The sequence below is a fragment of the Bubalus kerabau genome, chromosome X (genome assembly GCF_029407905.1).
Source record: "Bubalus kerabau isolate K-KA32 ecotype Philippines breed swamp buffalo chromosome X, PCC_UOA_SB_1v2, whole genome shotgun sequence".
Classification (NCBI taxonomy): domain Eukaryota; kingdom Metazoa; phylum Chordata; class Mammalia; order Artiodactyla; family Bovidae; genus Bubalus; species Bubalus kerabau.
This window is the reverse complement of record NC_073647.1, coordinates 156,482,855-156,499,143: the sequence shown is the minus strand read 5'-3', so window position 1 is coordinate 156,499,143 and position 16,289 is coordinate 156,482,855. Positions and strand designations below refer to the sequence as shown.

The window sequence follows — 16,289 nt, the reverse complement described above, 5'->3', positions numbered from 1 at the left end:
CAAAAAAGGAATTAAGGGTCATGGAGGTTATGTGGCTTACTCAAGCTCTTACAGTCCTCAAAGAGTAAAACTGATTCCCCATCATAATAATCAGACTATATTTTCTTTCAGGCTATTTGAGATACCTATGCTGTGACCAATTATTTGACATGCTATCTTGTGGGGAAGACGTTCTGATCAAAAAGAAAGACGAAGGGGGTACCACTCTAAAGGTAGAAGTTACCTCAGGATCAATTTTCTATATCTAATCATCCCATAAGCAAATATTTAGGTTGCAGTGCTAGCTCAGAGAGAGAAATGAATTCAATCAAAGAGATGCACAGACACTCCATGCCAGCCAAGCTGCTTTGTGCCCTCTGTGCAGGCTTCCACAAACAACACTCAAACGAAAAGGAGTCACAGCATTGGAAGAGCAGCTGAGCCCAGCAATGGTGAATCAGGGTGGAGAAGAGAGCAGTTTGGAACTTTCTGTGGGGGACTCCTTTCATGCACAATTAGTGTGCACTGGAGAAGACTGCTGTGGCCTGCTCACTTCTGAACAAAATAACAATAAAATAAAAAACTGCTCCCCTCTCCATCCTGTGCCATCTACACATTTACAAAGTAATAAAGAACATAAATACCATCAGGCACAAATCCTAATGGATCTACAGATAATACTAATATTAAACAGATACTCAAATCTTTAACTCTTTTTGTGGGGAAAAAAACCCAACAAAACTTTCAACTTCTTGAATAAAAAATATCCTATTACATCTGTATTTGTACATATCCCTAATAAAACTAATACTGTTATCTGCTGTAGTCCTGCCTTCCCCCAACAAAAATGTAAATAAATATTTAGCAAAATAATAATTTACCTTATAGAAGATCAGAAAAAGGTCATCTAGCTTCCCATGCAAATCACCTGAAAATGAAATGAAAAATATCAGTATTCAGGAGGAAACAAGAAAATGCCCTTTGTACAAAAGAATTTAAAACCTGAATTACTGCTGATACATGCCAAGCATTCTCAGGGCATTGGGTTGTTATCCTAAGATGATATTAATTCAACAGACGGTTTGTTTCCATAGCACCCTGTGGAAACTTCATCCCTTTTCCTATAGGGGGCAGCATCCAATGTCACGATTTCCTATTCATTCCTGCCATTTATGCTGTGCTTAGCTGACTCTGCCAAGTGCCAGACTAAGGGTTTACATGAACTATCTTGTTCAATCCTAAAACCACTAGTCAAGTATGGATGTGAGAATTGGACTACAAAGAAAGCTGAGCGCCAAAGAATTGATGATTTTGAACTGTGGTGTTGGAGAAGACTCTTGAGAGTCCTGTGGACTGCAAGGAGATCAAACCAGTCAATCTTAAAAGAAATCAGCCCTGAATATTCATTGGAAGGACTGATGTTGAAGCTGAAACTCCAATACTTTGGCCACCTGATGTGAAGAACCAACTCATTGGAAAAGACCCTGATGCTGGGAAAGATTGAAGGTGGGAAGAGAAGGGGACGGCAGAGGATGAGATGGTTGGATGGCATCACCGACTCGATTGACATGAGTTTGAGCAAGTTCTGGGAGATGGTGAAGGATAGGGAAGCCTGGTGTGCTGCAGTCCATGGGGTTGCAAAGAGTCGGACATGACTGAGCGACTGAACTGAACTGATAACCACTCTATGAGATGGGTATTGTTTTCACAATATTCATTTTACAAATGAGGCTCAGAGTAGTTAAATAACTTACAAAGTTGTCCAGCTACCAATTAGCAGAGCTGGAATTCAAACTCAACTTTATCTCACTTCAAAACTGTACTGTACTCTACTGCCTACACTAGGAGAATCTCTAGAAGAACAGCAATATTACCTATTTATCATTAAACCCCTAAATGCCTCCTAAGAACAGCAATATTACTTATTTATCATTAAACCCCTAAATGCCTCCTATAGTACCTGCTGCATAGTAGGCATTCAATAATTAAATTCAATTGCTAAATGCACAGCTTTTTAAAGCCATGTTTTCAAGAACATGCAGTAGAATCTGAAACTTAAAAATTCTGAGTAGATATCTGACATTCTCTTAATGAGACTATTAGAAAAAATAAAAATGAAAGCATTGCTTTATAAAACTCAAGAAATCATGTAACTATATGAAGCCATTAATTTAAAAACAAGAGCAAATATGTGAATATTCAAAAGTCATATTTGGATAACTATTTCTAGGTAAATATTTGTCTTTCATAAGCTCTGATCATAAACTTTTATTCCTTATATCCAACTTTATTACCAAATGTAATTTAATTTAGGAATACTTTCCCCCAGTTGCTACATTCCCCAAATGCTACAAACAAAATTAACCAAACATATACAAGAGGTAAGTCTAATTATTATGGCAGTAACAAAATAAAAATACAACATCACCAGCACTTATTTATAAAATGACTACAATATTAATATTAAGCAAGGAGATCAAACCAGTCGATCTTAAAGGAAATCAATCCTGAATATTCATTGGAAGGACTGATGCTAAAGCTGAAGCTCCAATCCTTTGGCCACCTGATGCAAAGAGCTGACTCACTGGAAAAGACTCTGATGCTGGGAGAGATTGAGAGTGGGAGAAGGGGACGACCGAGAATGAGATGGTTGGATGGCATCACCGACTTAATGGACATGAGTTTGACCAAGCTCCAGGAGTTGGTGATGGATAGGAAGTCCTGGCATGCTGCAATCCATGGGGTCGCAGAGTTGGACATGACTAAGCAACTGAACTCAACTCATTTACATATTGTCTAGGGCTGCTTTTGAGCTACTAGGGCAGAGCCGAGTAGTTGGCCACAGAGACCATATGGTTTACAAAACCAAAATGTTTATCATCCTGTTCCTTAAAGAAGAGCTTGTCAAGCCCTCATCTAGAACAACATCCCTCATGGTTAAAGTCACCCGTGTTAAAGATCTTGGCTAAAACGTACTCATATGGCCAAAAGTAAGCACTTCATATGGGCTACGGTAGAAGAAAGTTCTGGAGAGCTGTTTTTGACACCTTGATACTGTTTCTTGCTGGGTAACCTAGAAAAGGACCCACCACTTTGAGCTCATCAAAGTGAGATATGATGATCTTCTCATCAGCAAAGTGAGGATAATACAAACTTCTCCACCAACCTCGGGGACATAGGGAGATGATGGATGCAAAGGTGCTCCACAGATCATGAGGAGCTACAGGAATGTCCAGAGGGGTTGCTGCTGCTGTTCTTAATGTTCAGTACTATGTGCTGTTGCCACTGGATCCTACAGAGACCCTGGAACTTTTCCGTGATCAGCAAGGCAAGGATAGCACTGGTCACTGGGAGATTTACCAGTCGGCAAAAGCCATTTGTGGAGCTTTCAGCAATATGGAAACCAAGAGATTCACTGGCTTCATCTTTAGGAGCTTTCAAAATTGTGTCAAATAGAAAAATGTAGTTTGGAAAAAATGTGACTTTTAAATTGTTTCCAATTTCACATTAGGAGCTTTGAATAGCTCCTATTTAAGGAGAGCAGCCTTAAAATGGGACTGCAGAGATGAGTGGTTCTTAGTTCAAGGCAGATCCCAAGGATCCCCAGTATCCCAGGTCTCTGGGAGATAGTGAGGAACAGGGAAGCCTGACGTGCTGCAGTCCATGGGGTCACAAAGAGTAGGACATGACTTAGCGACTGAACAACAACAAGAATATTAAGAGCGTATTAATACTACTGCATACTTAAATCTCATTGCTCTCACTCCAAATCTAAGGAAATAAAAATGGAAGAACTTTACTTATTAGTTAAATATATATTTTTAATTATTTTGTTTTCCTAATTCTCTTCAGGATGACTTGTCTTTCAAAGCTTTGGGTAGTCAGAAGTGTTGTAGCTAGCAAGCTAATAAATGAATTGGTTTCAGCATATTATGAGTTGAGGTTACAAAGATATAACCAACTTCTAGTTGGACAGCAAAAGATAACACTCAATATATCATGTAAAAGCCACAGAAAGATATTTTCACTGCATATAAAAATATAAGTACATACATGGTTAACTTTTATACTATAAATGTAGACTAAAACACCTATATTTCATGCACATTAAGAACCATGAGCATGTTAAGATGTGCATGTAAAAAAACTGCAGCTGGAAATTAAAATAATGGTAAAGGTTCATCATAATTTCTCTCCCTTTCCTAATACTGTCTTAAACAGAGGATGGTTTTGAAAATGTCACCCCGATTTTAAATTATAGCCAAATTTTTCTAGGTTCAATGGGGCTATTAAAGACAATTTAATGAAATTTCCTATGCTATGGAAATGTATGAGCCTGGATTTTCCTTCTACCAATGGTGTTATGTGGAAAAAGTCTGGAAATATTAATAAATGTCTAAGATGTATCTTTTAAAAAATGCAACTGTCCAATCAACCCATTCCCTAATCCCTGTCTTGTGATGGAAAATGAAACACCAGTCAGAGCAGTGCATAATGGGACTGGGATAGCAGATATGGGACTGGTTCTAACCTGGGATGCAAAAGATCTGAAATTCGGACTCTGCCACTAACCAGCTGAGTGAGCTGGGATGGAGAGAACAGCATGGAAGGCAATACCATTTCTGGGCCTCAATTTTATCCAGAAGAACAAGGGATAGACCAGCTGACCTCTGTAAGAACCATTCAGTCCTTACACTTTGTGATTCTAGAACTTACATGCCCTCTAATTAATTCATGTTTTCTTCTAAATCCTTTTATGCAAAGACAAGTCTCCAATGGCAACTGGAGGTGTACTAGAAACATACAGGAGCAGATCACAGTCTCTGTTTGGCTTATTATATTACACTTTGAGAGCAAATCTTGCCCTGGCTCCACAGGCTTCATTGGCTGGCCTGGCTTCCTGAGCCTCATAACTCCAAATTCTTTATCTGCATGGAAAGTAAAAGCCAATGAGGTCTTGAATAAAAGTTCCCCCTGCTGAGATGCATCATCTGGTAGGCAGAGATGTGGTAGCCTGATCAGGTTGAAACTGAACCATTAAGGACTCATCAAAAGCCTGAGTCCGGGCATGACATGGAGCGTATACTGCTACATCAAGTCTCTGTCTCCACTATCAGATGCTAGAAATGGAAATGGTTGAATTAGATTGTCAAATCCATTCTACCTGCCAGAGTAAAAGAAACATGGGCTAACAAGTGATTTGGAAAATAACAATCACTGTGCTGTAACCTAAAGGCTTAATTAGAAGTTAAGAGAATTGCTGTTCCTTCCACACACTCCATTCTCAGACAGTTGCAAGCATGCTGAGCACCAACTGTGTTGAATTTCAATGTGTACTGCTTCCTGAAGCAATATCCTGCCAGGCTGGCCTATATGATAACAAAATCTCAGCTCTTGTTATTTAGAAGAACAAGGAAAAGATTTCTGGGACATTCTCACTCTTCTAAAAGCTGCAGATACCAGCTGAAAAATCTCAAACAGCAGCCGAGGGAAGAGAAGAGTTTAATCTCCACCCTGCCTTGGGCTTTTCCCTTCCCAGCAGAAGTGGCATGCAGAGGCCCATCTAGAAAAAGCAACATGGAACAAAGATAATGATAGCTAGATGGAGAGCAAAGAACGCTTATTCCACCCATGGGTAGTTTTCTGTATTAAAATGCTGCCTGCCTTTATAAAAAGCTAAGAGTTCTTTAATTTCTCACATAATTAATTCCTGCCAGCTGGTATGCAAAACAAAGACAAGATGGGGAACAGTAGTATCATGATAGATAACTCTATATTAACACTTTTCCCTCAATACAGTCCAATTTACACAGTTTTCAGGTTAGGCCAATGATGTAGAACCAAGAGGCTCCTAAATATTAATCTGGCAACTGGGCTCTGGAACTTACCACAGATTGTTATCTCTTTGGATGGAGATGTGTTTGTATGAGTGAAATTCGGCATTTGCTGCAGGACTTTCTTGGTTTCAAAAAGCACCTCTAAGACATAATAAGCATGAAGTATCTGTGAGGGTGAAGAGGAAATAGATATAATGAACTAGGAAGAAAGGCATGAGTGCATAGAAAGCAATGTATTATCCTGGCACAGTATCTGGCACATAATAAGCCCTCACTAGAGATTTGTACAGAGAAGGCAATGGCAACCCACTCCAGTACTCTTGCCTGGAAAATCCCATGGATGGAGAAGCCTGGTGGGCTGCAGTCCATGGGGTTGCTAGGAGTCAGACACGGCTGAGCAACTTCACTTTCACTTTTCACTTTCCTGCATTGGAGAAGGAAATGGCAACCCACTCCAGTGTTCTTGCCTGGAGAATCCCAGGGACGGGGGAGCCTGGTGAGCTGCCGTCTATGGTGTCACACAGAGTCGGACACGACTGAAGCGACTTAGCAGCAGCAGCAACAGCAGAGATTTGTAAGTTGAATGAACGAATGGTTCCTAGCATGTCTATAGTCTCATGTTCTTAATTGACATCACCCATTCACAAAACATTTCTGATGATTCTTGGTCCTTAGAACCCAAGAGAGGTAACAGGGAAAAAAGGAGACTCCCCTGGCCTAAGAAATTAGCAGGCAAAAACATAAAGAATAAAAGAAAAGGAGGGAAGAGAGAAGGAGAAAGAAAGAGAGGGAGAGAAAGATTGGACAAGAGGGGCTTCTTTGCATTTCTGTGCGACTTCCTGCCTCCAGGCTGGAAGCTAGGTGGGGGTGCTGGTTTAGGAGATCTCACAAGGCAGCCAGACAAGTCTCAAGGGACTCCTGAGCCAGGTGTCCCTGCTGTGGCTCAGTATTTGGTACACAGATGTGAGGGTACAAGCCAGCAAGCACATTTATATACAAGTCTAAGTGTAAAACATACTGCAAAGTCAAGTAAACAATTTCGATTATCTCCTGTGATGACTATTCATTCCTTGGTCTCCTCCAGTTACAGTGTTGATGACAGCATTGTTTTGGACAGATTTACTGGGTTTTCTCCTCCAGGCTTTTTGGTTTTTTGTTTCATCATTCTCTTTTTTAATTATAAAATATTCCAAATACATAATCCAAAAAATGATGTAGCTGATACAAACTTAGGTTTCTCCAGTGGTCACATATGGATGTGAGAACTGGACTGTGAAGAAAGCTGAGCGCAGAAGAATTGATGCCTTTGAACTGCGGTGTTGGAGAAGACTCTTGAGACTCCCTTGGACTGCAAGGAGGTCCAACCAGTCCATCCTAAAAGAGATCAGTCCTGGGTGTTCTTTGGAAGGACTGATGCTAAAGCTGAAACTCCAATACTTTGGCCACCTGATGCAAAGAACTGACTCATTGGAAAAGATTCTGATGCTGGGAGGGATTGGGGGCAGGAAGAGAAGGGGATGCCAGAGGATGAGATGGCTGGATGGCATCACTGACTCAATGGATGTGAGTCTGAGTGAACTCCAGGAGTTGGTGATGGACAGGAAGGCCTGGCATGCTGCGATTCATGGGGTCGCAAAGAGTCGGACATGACTGAGTGACTGAACTGAACTGAATACCACTTTATGGTCAGAAATGTTTGTACCTGTATTGTCCAATGCAGTAGAAGCTAGTCACATGGGGCTACTGACCACTTGAAATGGGGCTAGTCAAAACTGAGACATAATATAAGCACAAAATACACACTGGATTTTAAAGATTTAGTATGAAAAAAAAGTAAAATATCTCATTAAAAACTTTTAATATGATTACATATTAAAATGATAATTTTACATGTTGGAATAAATAAAACACATTATTAAAATTAATTTCACTTTTTTCTTTTCACTTTTATAATATTGACTACTGGTGGTTTAGTTGCTAAGTTGTGTCTGACTTGCAACCCCATGGACTGTAGCCCGCCAGGCTCCTCTGTCCATGGGATTCTCCAGGCAAGAATACTGGAGTGGGTTGCCATTTCCTTCTCCAGGGGATCTTCCCGACCCAGGAATCGAACCTGGGTCTCCTGCATTGCAGTCAGATACTTCACCTACTGAGCTATAAGGGAAGCCTAATATTGACTACTAGAAGATTTTAAATATGTATGTGGATCACATTATATTTCTATTGGACAGCACTGACTGGTTTAGATTATTGGAGGCTAAGAGAGGTTGTTATCTACATACTGTTCAGATAATGCTTTAGGTGAGCTTCCTAGATGGCTCAGTGGTAAAGAATCCGCCTGCCAAGCAGGAGATGCGGGGTTTGATTCCTGGGTTGGAAAGATCCCCTGGAGGAGGGCATGGCAACCCACTCCAGTATTCTTGCCTGGAGAATCCCATGGACAGAGGAGCCTGGCAGGCTACAGTCTATGGGGTCACAAACAGCTGGCACAACTTAGGGACTAAATAACAACAACAATGCTTTGGGTATCAGATTTAGGACAGATGGAACCCTTTGGAACAATCCTATCTCATGGTGTCCTGAAGTTTCCATTTCCAATTAAAATAATGAAATTATTTTCTAATCAAAAATATTTAAGTTTGGAGAATTTTCATGATTAAATAATTAAAACAACAACAACAGGAAGCGGGATTTGAAGCAACGTGAGAATTAGGAAGAAAGAGAAGGGACTCTGGATGTTGATTAGTAGGGAGCAAGCCCTATTTCCTGTCTCCCCACACCTAATGGATTGATAAGGATTCCCCCCACAAAAGCATTTTAAATCTATTCAACTTGATAGGGTGAGTCAAATCTTGAATGTAACCTTTCCTTTAGCCACATTTTAAAGGAACAGGCAAAACACTTTGATAAAATGATTTACTAATATATGAACTGGCATTTATTTAATTTACTGATTCCTAAAACTTGCTTCAGTGTTACCTTAGCTTGCCACTGTAGACTTTTTGGACCATTTGTAGCATTAATAAGAGTAATTGCTGCCTGAAAAGGCAGCTGTTTTAAGTTAAATTAACAAATATTCATTGAGGATATATTGCAACAACAGAAAATTCCTCTTATGAAAATAGTTTTTCTGGGTCCTTTTTCAATTGTCTAAAATCATGTTGGTTATATTAGTCCCTACAGAGCCAGTGTACTTCTCTTTCAATAGCATTTTAATTGTGTTTACAATTGCAATATTAAATACTACTCAAAAGAGTTAACTCATGTTGGTTTATATGCTTATAAATATATTCAGATTAAATGGCAACTCAAATAAAATATTCACATTCTTTTTAAGGCACTTAGAGAGGAAAATAGTACTTTTAAAGGATTTTCTTTTTTGAAAAGTAACTAGGGAATTCCCTGGCTGCCAAGTGGTTAGGACTCCATGCTTTCACTGCTGAGGGTGTGGGTTCAAGCTCTCGTTAGGGAACTAAGAGCTCGCAAGCTGTGCAGCATGGCCAAAAAGAAAAGCAACTAGTTTTTAAACAGAAAAAGAAAAGTTCTTTGTAAAGTTGAAATACAAATTTAAATAGCAAAAAGAAGCATAACAATGAAAAGCAATTCTCCTTCTTTGCCAGACATCAGTCCCCTTTCCCTATCCCAAGAAACAGCCGCTGTTTGGAGTATCTTTCCAAAAAATATTCTATGTACTTGCCAGCCTATAAAAATCAATATAACTATATATGAATATGTAAACATATATATAAGCACATAATTCCTTAAATAACATGTGGTATATTCACACAAAGGAATACTATTCAACCAAAAATAGGAATGAGGTACTGATACATGCTACAGTATGAATGAACCTTGAAAACATTATGCCAAGGAGAAGCCACCAGGCACAAAAGGCTACATATGATTCCATTTATATAAATGTCCAGATTAGGCAAATCTGTAGAGACAGAAGGTAAACTGGTAGTTGACAGGGGCTAGGGAGAAGGGAGAAATGGGAAGTAACTGCTTAATGGGTACCAGGCTTTGTTTTGAGGATGATAAAAATGTTCTGGAATTAGACAATGGTGATGGTTGTACAACACTGGGAATATACTAAAAACCAATGAATCATACACTTCATTTAAATTGGTTTAAAAAATCAATTTTATGTTATGTGACTTTTATCTTAATTTTAAAAAACCAATATATATATATATATAATGCCTATTAATTTTGTTTAACAAATGGGAACACACTGTACACTATGTTGAATCTTTTCATCTTTCCTTAACACAATCTTTTCATTTTTATAAAATCAAAACTGTCTATCTTTTCAGAGCTCCTTGGATTTTTGCCTTATCTTTTATATCCTTGAGCATATTAAGCATACTTACTTTAAAGTCTGAGTCTGATAATGCCATTATCTAAAAACTCTATAGGTTTGTTTGCACTGTTTGTGGTTCACCTAAGTTTTCTTTCATGAATCTTGCATCTTCCTATGCTTGGTTAACACTTGTATTAAGTTCTGGATATTGTATATGAAAACTTGAAGAAATAACTTGAAGCCTATTTTCTTACAGAAAGGATTTATATTTTCTTTTGGCAGGTGGCTAGGAGCATTAGCTGTCCAGGATGATCTCAATTTTAGGAATTAGATGATTGAAAATTTTGCTTCAGACCCTACAGAGCCAGTACTTTTCACTCACTCTTACTCCTAGGGTATGCCCTTAAGGTCAAAGTGATGGTTTCGGGGTGATGTTAGAAAATAATGGAGCAGGTAGTTCCAAGATCCCATCCCTCTGCAGAAACACGGAAAAATCAAGCCAAAAAAAAACAGATCGAACAAACAAACCAATCAGATCCAACTTCATCAGAACTCTGGAAAATAGTCAAAGCTCACAGCAACCAAGGAAATGCTGGATCAAGAGACAACTTAAATATGGTTCAGTGAATCACCTGGTGACTCAGACGGTAAAGAATCTGCCTGCAACACAGGAGTCCCAGGTTCAATCCCTGGGTCAAGAAGATCCTCTGGAGAAGAGAATGGCTGCCTACCCACTCCAGTACTCTTGCCTGGAGAATTCCATGGACAGAGGTACAGTCCATGGGGTCGCAAAGAGACACAACTGAGCAACTAACACACTAAGTAGAAAGTAAAGGCTATGATAGATTTGTAAACAGTCAGGCTAAGTGGTAAAGGAGTAGTATACCAACACAGAGACAGTCTGCAGAGATTAGATTTTTCGTCCTTCCCTTCTTTCTTTTCTCCTTTTCTCCTTTCCTCCTTCCTTCCTCTGGCCTTTCTCTCTCTTTCTTTCTTTCTTAATGGCTCTTGGTGTTCAAGGAAATCCTTATCAAAACATTAAGTGAGTACAGGCTAAAAGAAAAGAAATTTCAGGGGATTTCCCTGGTGGTCCAATGGTTAGGACTCCACACTTCTACTTCAGGGGCACAGGTTCAATCACTGGACAGGGAACTAAGATCCTACATGTTGCATGGTATGGCCAAAAAAATAAAAATATTAATAAAAGTAATAATAAATAAAACTAAAAAAGAAAAGAAACTTCAGATACCCCTCATACAACTATACCTAAAAGACATCTACAGAATACTCCACCCAACAACAGCAGACTACACATCTTTACAAGGGCTCATGGAACATTCTCCAGGACAGACCAGATGTTAGGCCACAAAATAAGCCTCATTACATTCTAAAAAACTGAAATCACACAAAGTATCTTCTCTGACCACAATGGAATGAAACTAGAAATCAGTAACAGAAGGAAAACTGGAAAACTCACAAATATGTGGAAATTAAACAACGTACTTTTGAACAACTGATGGGTCAAAGAAGAAATCACAAGGGAAATGAGAAAATACTTTGAGATCAACAAAAATGAAAACATAACATACCAAAACTTATGGGATACAGTGAAAACAATGCTTAGCAAGAAATGTATGGCTGTAAATGCCTACAAAAACAAAGAAAAATCTCAAATGAAAGCCTAACTTAATGCTTAAGGAGCTAGAAAAAGAAGAGCAAATTAAACTGAAAGCCAGCAGAAGAACTAGAGTGCAAATAATTAAATAGAGAACCAAAAAATAAAAGAGACAATCAACAAAACCAAAAGTTGGATCTTTGAAAAGAGCTACAAAGTTGAGAAAATTTTACCTAGACTGGCCAAGAAAAAAGAGAGAAAAAGCAAATAACTATAATCAGAAATGAAAATGGGGACATTACCACTGACCTAAAAGAAATAAAAAGAATTACAAGAGAATATTATGAACAACTGCATACTAACAAATTAGATAACTTAAAAAGATGAAAGGGACAAATTCCTGGAAACACACAAATTATCAAGACTTACTCAAGAAGCAATACAAAATCTGAACACATCTAGAACAAGCAGAGATTGAATCAGTAATCATAAAGTGCAAGACCCAAGAGCTTCACTGGTGAACTCTACAAAACATTTAAAGAAGTAACACCAATCCTTCTCAAACTCTTCTAAAATACAGAAGAGTAGGAAGCAATTCCTGACTCATTCCATGAGGTCAGTATTATCTTGATATCAAAACCAGATAAAGACACCACAGGAAAAGAAAATACAAACCAATATCCCTTATGAATAAAATGTAAAAATCCTCAACAAAACACTAGCAAACCAAATCCAACAGAATTTTTAAAGAATTACATACAATGACTGTGGGATTTATTCCAGGAATATAAGGGTGGTTCAACATAAGAAAACTAATCAGTGTAATACACAGCATTACTAGAATGAAGGGGGAAAAAACACACAATAATCTCTACTGATGCAGAAAAAGCATTTGACAAACTCCAACACCTTTTCATGATAAAGCCACTCAGAAGACTAGGAATAGAAGGAAACTTCCTCAACTTGATAAGCATCATTTATCAAAAAAAAAAAAAAATACAGAATATTAGCCAGACATTAAAATAAAAGAGTACTGAAACATACTATGCCATGAATGAACCTTAAAAACATTATGCCAAGGGAAAGCAGCCACATACAAAAGGAAACATATTATATAATTCCATTTGTATGAAACGTTCTGAATAGAAAAATCCATAGAAAGTAGAACAGTGATTGCCTGGAGTGGAGGAGGAGGGAATGGTAATGGGTGTGGCACTTCTTTGGGAGGCGAAGAAAATGTTCTGGAATTTGATATTAGTGATTGTTGCACAATCTTGTGAGTATGCTAAAAAGCACTGAATCATACACTTTAAAATGGTGAATTTTATAGTATGTGAATTACATCTCAGAAAAAGAACAAGTAAATACTGTGAGCCTATAGACAGAAAGGAGGTTTTTGTGCACCTTAAGAAACTTCTATTTAAATGGTTAAACAAAGCAGATGGTAGCGCTCACTTTATGTGAAGTTTTTTCCCCAAGGGAATGCATTTCTGCTGTAGTGTTTTCATTCATTCAATAGATAGTTATTGAACACATGTTATGTACAAGAATAAGGACAGTATCTGCTTCCACTTGCCTGTTGTTGCTTGAAGGCCTCAATAAGTAAATCAATGTCGGTAAAAGTGAGAGGAAATTGCAGCCGAGGACCACAGTAGGAGTCTGGGATTTCTATCAACCCCAAATAGTCTTGTCTATCCTTGTCCTGGATGCTGCTACCAAAAAGGCGAGTTACTAATCCTGGAAATGGAAAGACAGGAAAGGGGGGGCAAAAAATCAACATTCCCATACTTAAAATACAATTGATACCTTCTTGAATACCTAGCCCATGTAAAGCACTGTGTTAAATGTTACACATACCAAGATATCCCACATATAACCATGAGGAATGACTTGTTCTGAGATCAGTAGGTATATCCACATGAATCATCATTATTCCTTCCTGGGTGGACACTTTCCCAAAGCAGTGAGTTCATTAATAGAGAGGAGAGGATGGTGCACAGAGAAAACTGATCAATCAAGGTATTTTGATGCTCTGAAGGGCTTTCCAAGTGGGTCAGTGGTAAAGAATCTGTCTGCCAATGCAGAAGACTCAGGTTCTATCCCTGGTCTGGGTACATCCCCTGGAGAAGGAAATGGCAAGCAACCCACTCCAGTATTCTTGCCTACCAAATCTCATGGACAGAGGAGTCTGCCAGGCTGAAGACCATGGGATCACAAAGAGTTGGACACGAGTGAGTGACTGAGCACAACACAGCTCCAGTTCTACCTTTTTTTTTTTTTTTCCGCACTCTAATATCTTAGAGTTTTACAAATGAGGCTGAAGATGCATTGTATTTGATTCAAACATCTGTAACTTTTCAGGATCCACAGAAAATTAAATGGCAACATTCAATTTTTTCCTGTTAAATACTTCAAATTTTACTTAGCTGTAACTGATTTGTTTCTCTCATCACATAAAAATAAATTTTCTGACATGATTTTTCTTTCTTCTTGGTAACAAAGTAGATAAAGTTAGACGACCAAACACAGGCAGAAATTCCCAAAGGGCCTCTCTCTGGCAGAGAAATTTCTGTGTAACAGATTACCTGCACTGCTCATTTCAGTAGGTGCTGAAACCCAGGATCTCTTTCTTGCTAGACTGCCTATGAAACAAGAAGAGAAATCTGGCCAATTCAGGTGGAGAAAGATGAAAAGGGATATGGCAGACTGATTGCAAAAGTATCCCCCATTCTCTATTCCAACCTCTGGTCATGCCCTTTTTAAATAAGATTCTGCAGCCACCCTCATTCAGAGCCTCTTTCTCCAGTCCTTGAAGCTGGGCTGGGTTTGTGACTTGAGTTGGATTGAAGAATGTGGTGGAAATGTTATGTATCAGTTCTAAGCCAAGGCCTCAGGGCGCCTTGTATGCTTCCATGAAAGCATGCCACTCCCACAAAGCCAGTCTACTGAAAGCTCCAAGATCATGCAGAACAGAACTGAGTCATCCTAGCCAAGGACACCTAGATCAGCCACCAGCCAGCAGACTTGCAAACACATGAGTGAACTCCAGCCAAGACCTGAAAAACTCTCAAATCAAGTCTGCCAAGATCTGTAGAAGTGCTCAACTAATCTGTAGACCTGTGAGCAGAAAGAAATGTTTATTACAGGCTACTGAGTTATTGTGGTTGTTTAATACACAGTATTATTGTGGTAACAGATAAGTGACATGGAGGATGATAACATACTCTTCAATTCCTTAACATTGAATTGCTACTAAGCTCATTAATCAGAAGCTCTCTATAGGCTTGGAAGGTACAATGTCAGCAGATGTAGACAGAAAACACCGCTTTTCGGGATTCAGTTAGAATGAGAGATTACAATTAAAAACTAAACGAAATTTCCTTCTACAGTCATTATATTTGGTAATTTTAAAATGCTTTCTAAATTATTGTCTACCCCAATATTTTTGGGGGGCAGTTGATGAGCTTTATAAGAAATTAAATTTAGGAGTAACAATGTCTGTCTTCACTGAGATACAGCAGAGGCTATTTTTCTCATTTGGATACGGTTTGAAATTTGAAAAAATTTGAAAAAAAAATAACTATTTCATTTTATGTTTGAAAACTAGAAATGCAGAGAAGCTTCATAAATTTTATCTCAGGTTCATTTTGTAGGCAGAAAAGCCAAAATATTCTACCTATCTTAATGATCATTTCTACTTGGTAGTCTTTCTTAGAATTGCAGTTTACTAAAAAAACAAACAAACAAAAAAACCCTTTCCTCTTAACTCTACATACTGAAAAATTAAGCTCTTCTTGGGAAAACACAACAAACAAACAAAACCAAAAACAACCCTGTAGTTTCACTATATCATTTTAAAACTAACTAACTGAGTAATCCCAACTGGTGAGGTATAAACAAGAAGTGACTCTCTTTTCCCGATCACTGCCTTCAGCAGTGTTGTCAAATTTCCCTGTCTCATCAGCTAAATGACACATCATGTCAATGCCATCAGTTCTGGTTATTAAAACTCAGTCATATTATTTAAGACCATAATAAAAATATTGTTTATCTTCTTTAAAAGAAATACAATTTGGTCCTTCCTTTCATGCATCTGACGATTCTCACTTCTTTTAAGTTCAGTGATAAATATATGAAAAAGCACCATTTCCCTAAACCAATTCTTAATCAAAACTGCTCAATATAAAGTATCAGTAAACATCAAGTCATAATCCTTCTGCTGTTTTGTATCCACATAAAAAAGAATAACATAGATTCTCTTCCAAATATGGGTAGCTAATGTGGGTCAATATATGAAAACAATCAAAAGCTTTAACATTTCTAATTTAAGTACTATCCTTCTGGGCTGTAACTATTGTAACAAGTAATAATAATCTAATGAATGCCAGCAACATAAGAATATTTGCAAAACATATAATTAGAATTAATCCTTACCTATTTGGTTTACAATTCTATCAACGTGAATCTACAGTAATTAAATATAATAAAATCCTGAATTACAATAGAATGATGCCTTTACAAGTTGTTCTAAAGAAAATACCTCACAAATACCCCC

General features: G+C 38.1%; 1 protein-coding gene across 8 annotated transcripts in view; it reads right to left on the bottom strand.

The window, feature by feature from the left end:
* PPEF1 (protein phosphatase with EF-hand domain 1) overlaps positions 1-16,289 on the bottom strand; it is a 151,466-nt gene that overhangs the window by 56,830 nt on the left and 78,347 nt on the right. For 7 of the 8 annotated variants that reach the window (XR_008708017.1, XR_008708018.1, XM_055563473.1 and 4 more), the window contains 3 exons: positions 13,311-13,471; positions 5,868-5,982; positions 861-907 (listed from right to left, as the gene is read on the bottom strand). Coding sequence is in view for 6 of the 8 variants with exons in the window: in XM_055563473.1 (XP_055419448.1) it covers positions 861-907; positions 5,868-5,982; positions 13,311-13,471 (323 nt within the window). In the remaining 2 variants the exon portion in view is untranslated. The remainder of the gene's footprint in view (positions 1-860; positions 908-5,867; positions 5,983-13,310; positions 13,472-16,289) is intronic. The other variant, XM_055563479.1, reaches the window with a different exon arrangement.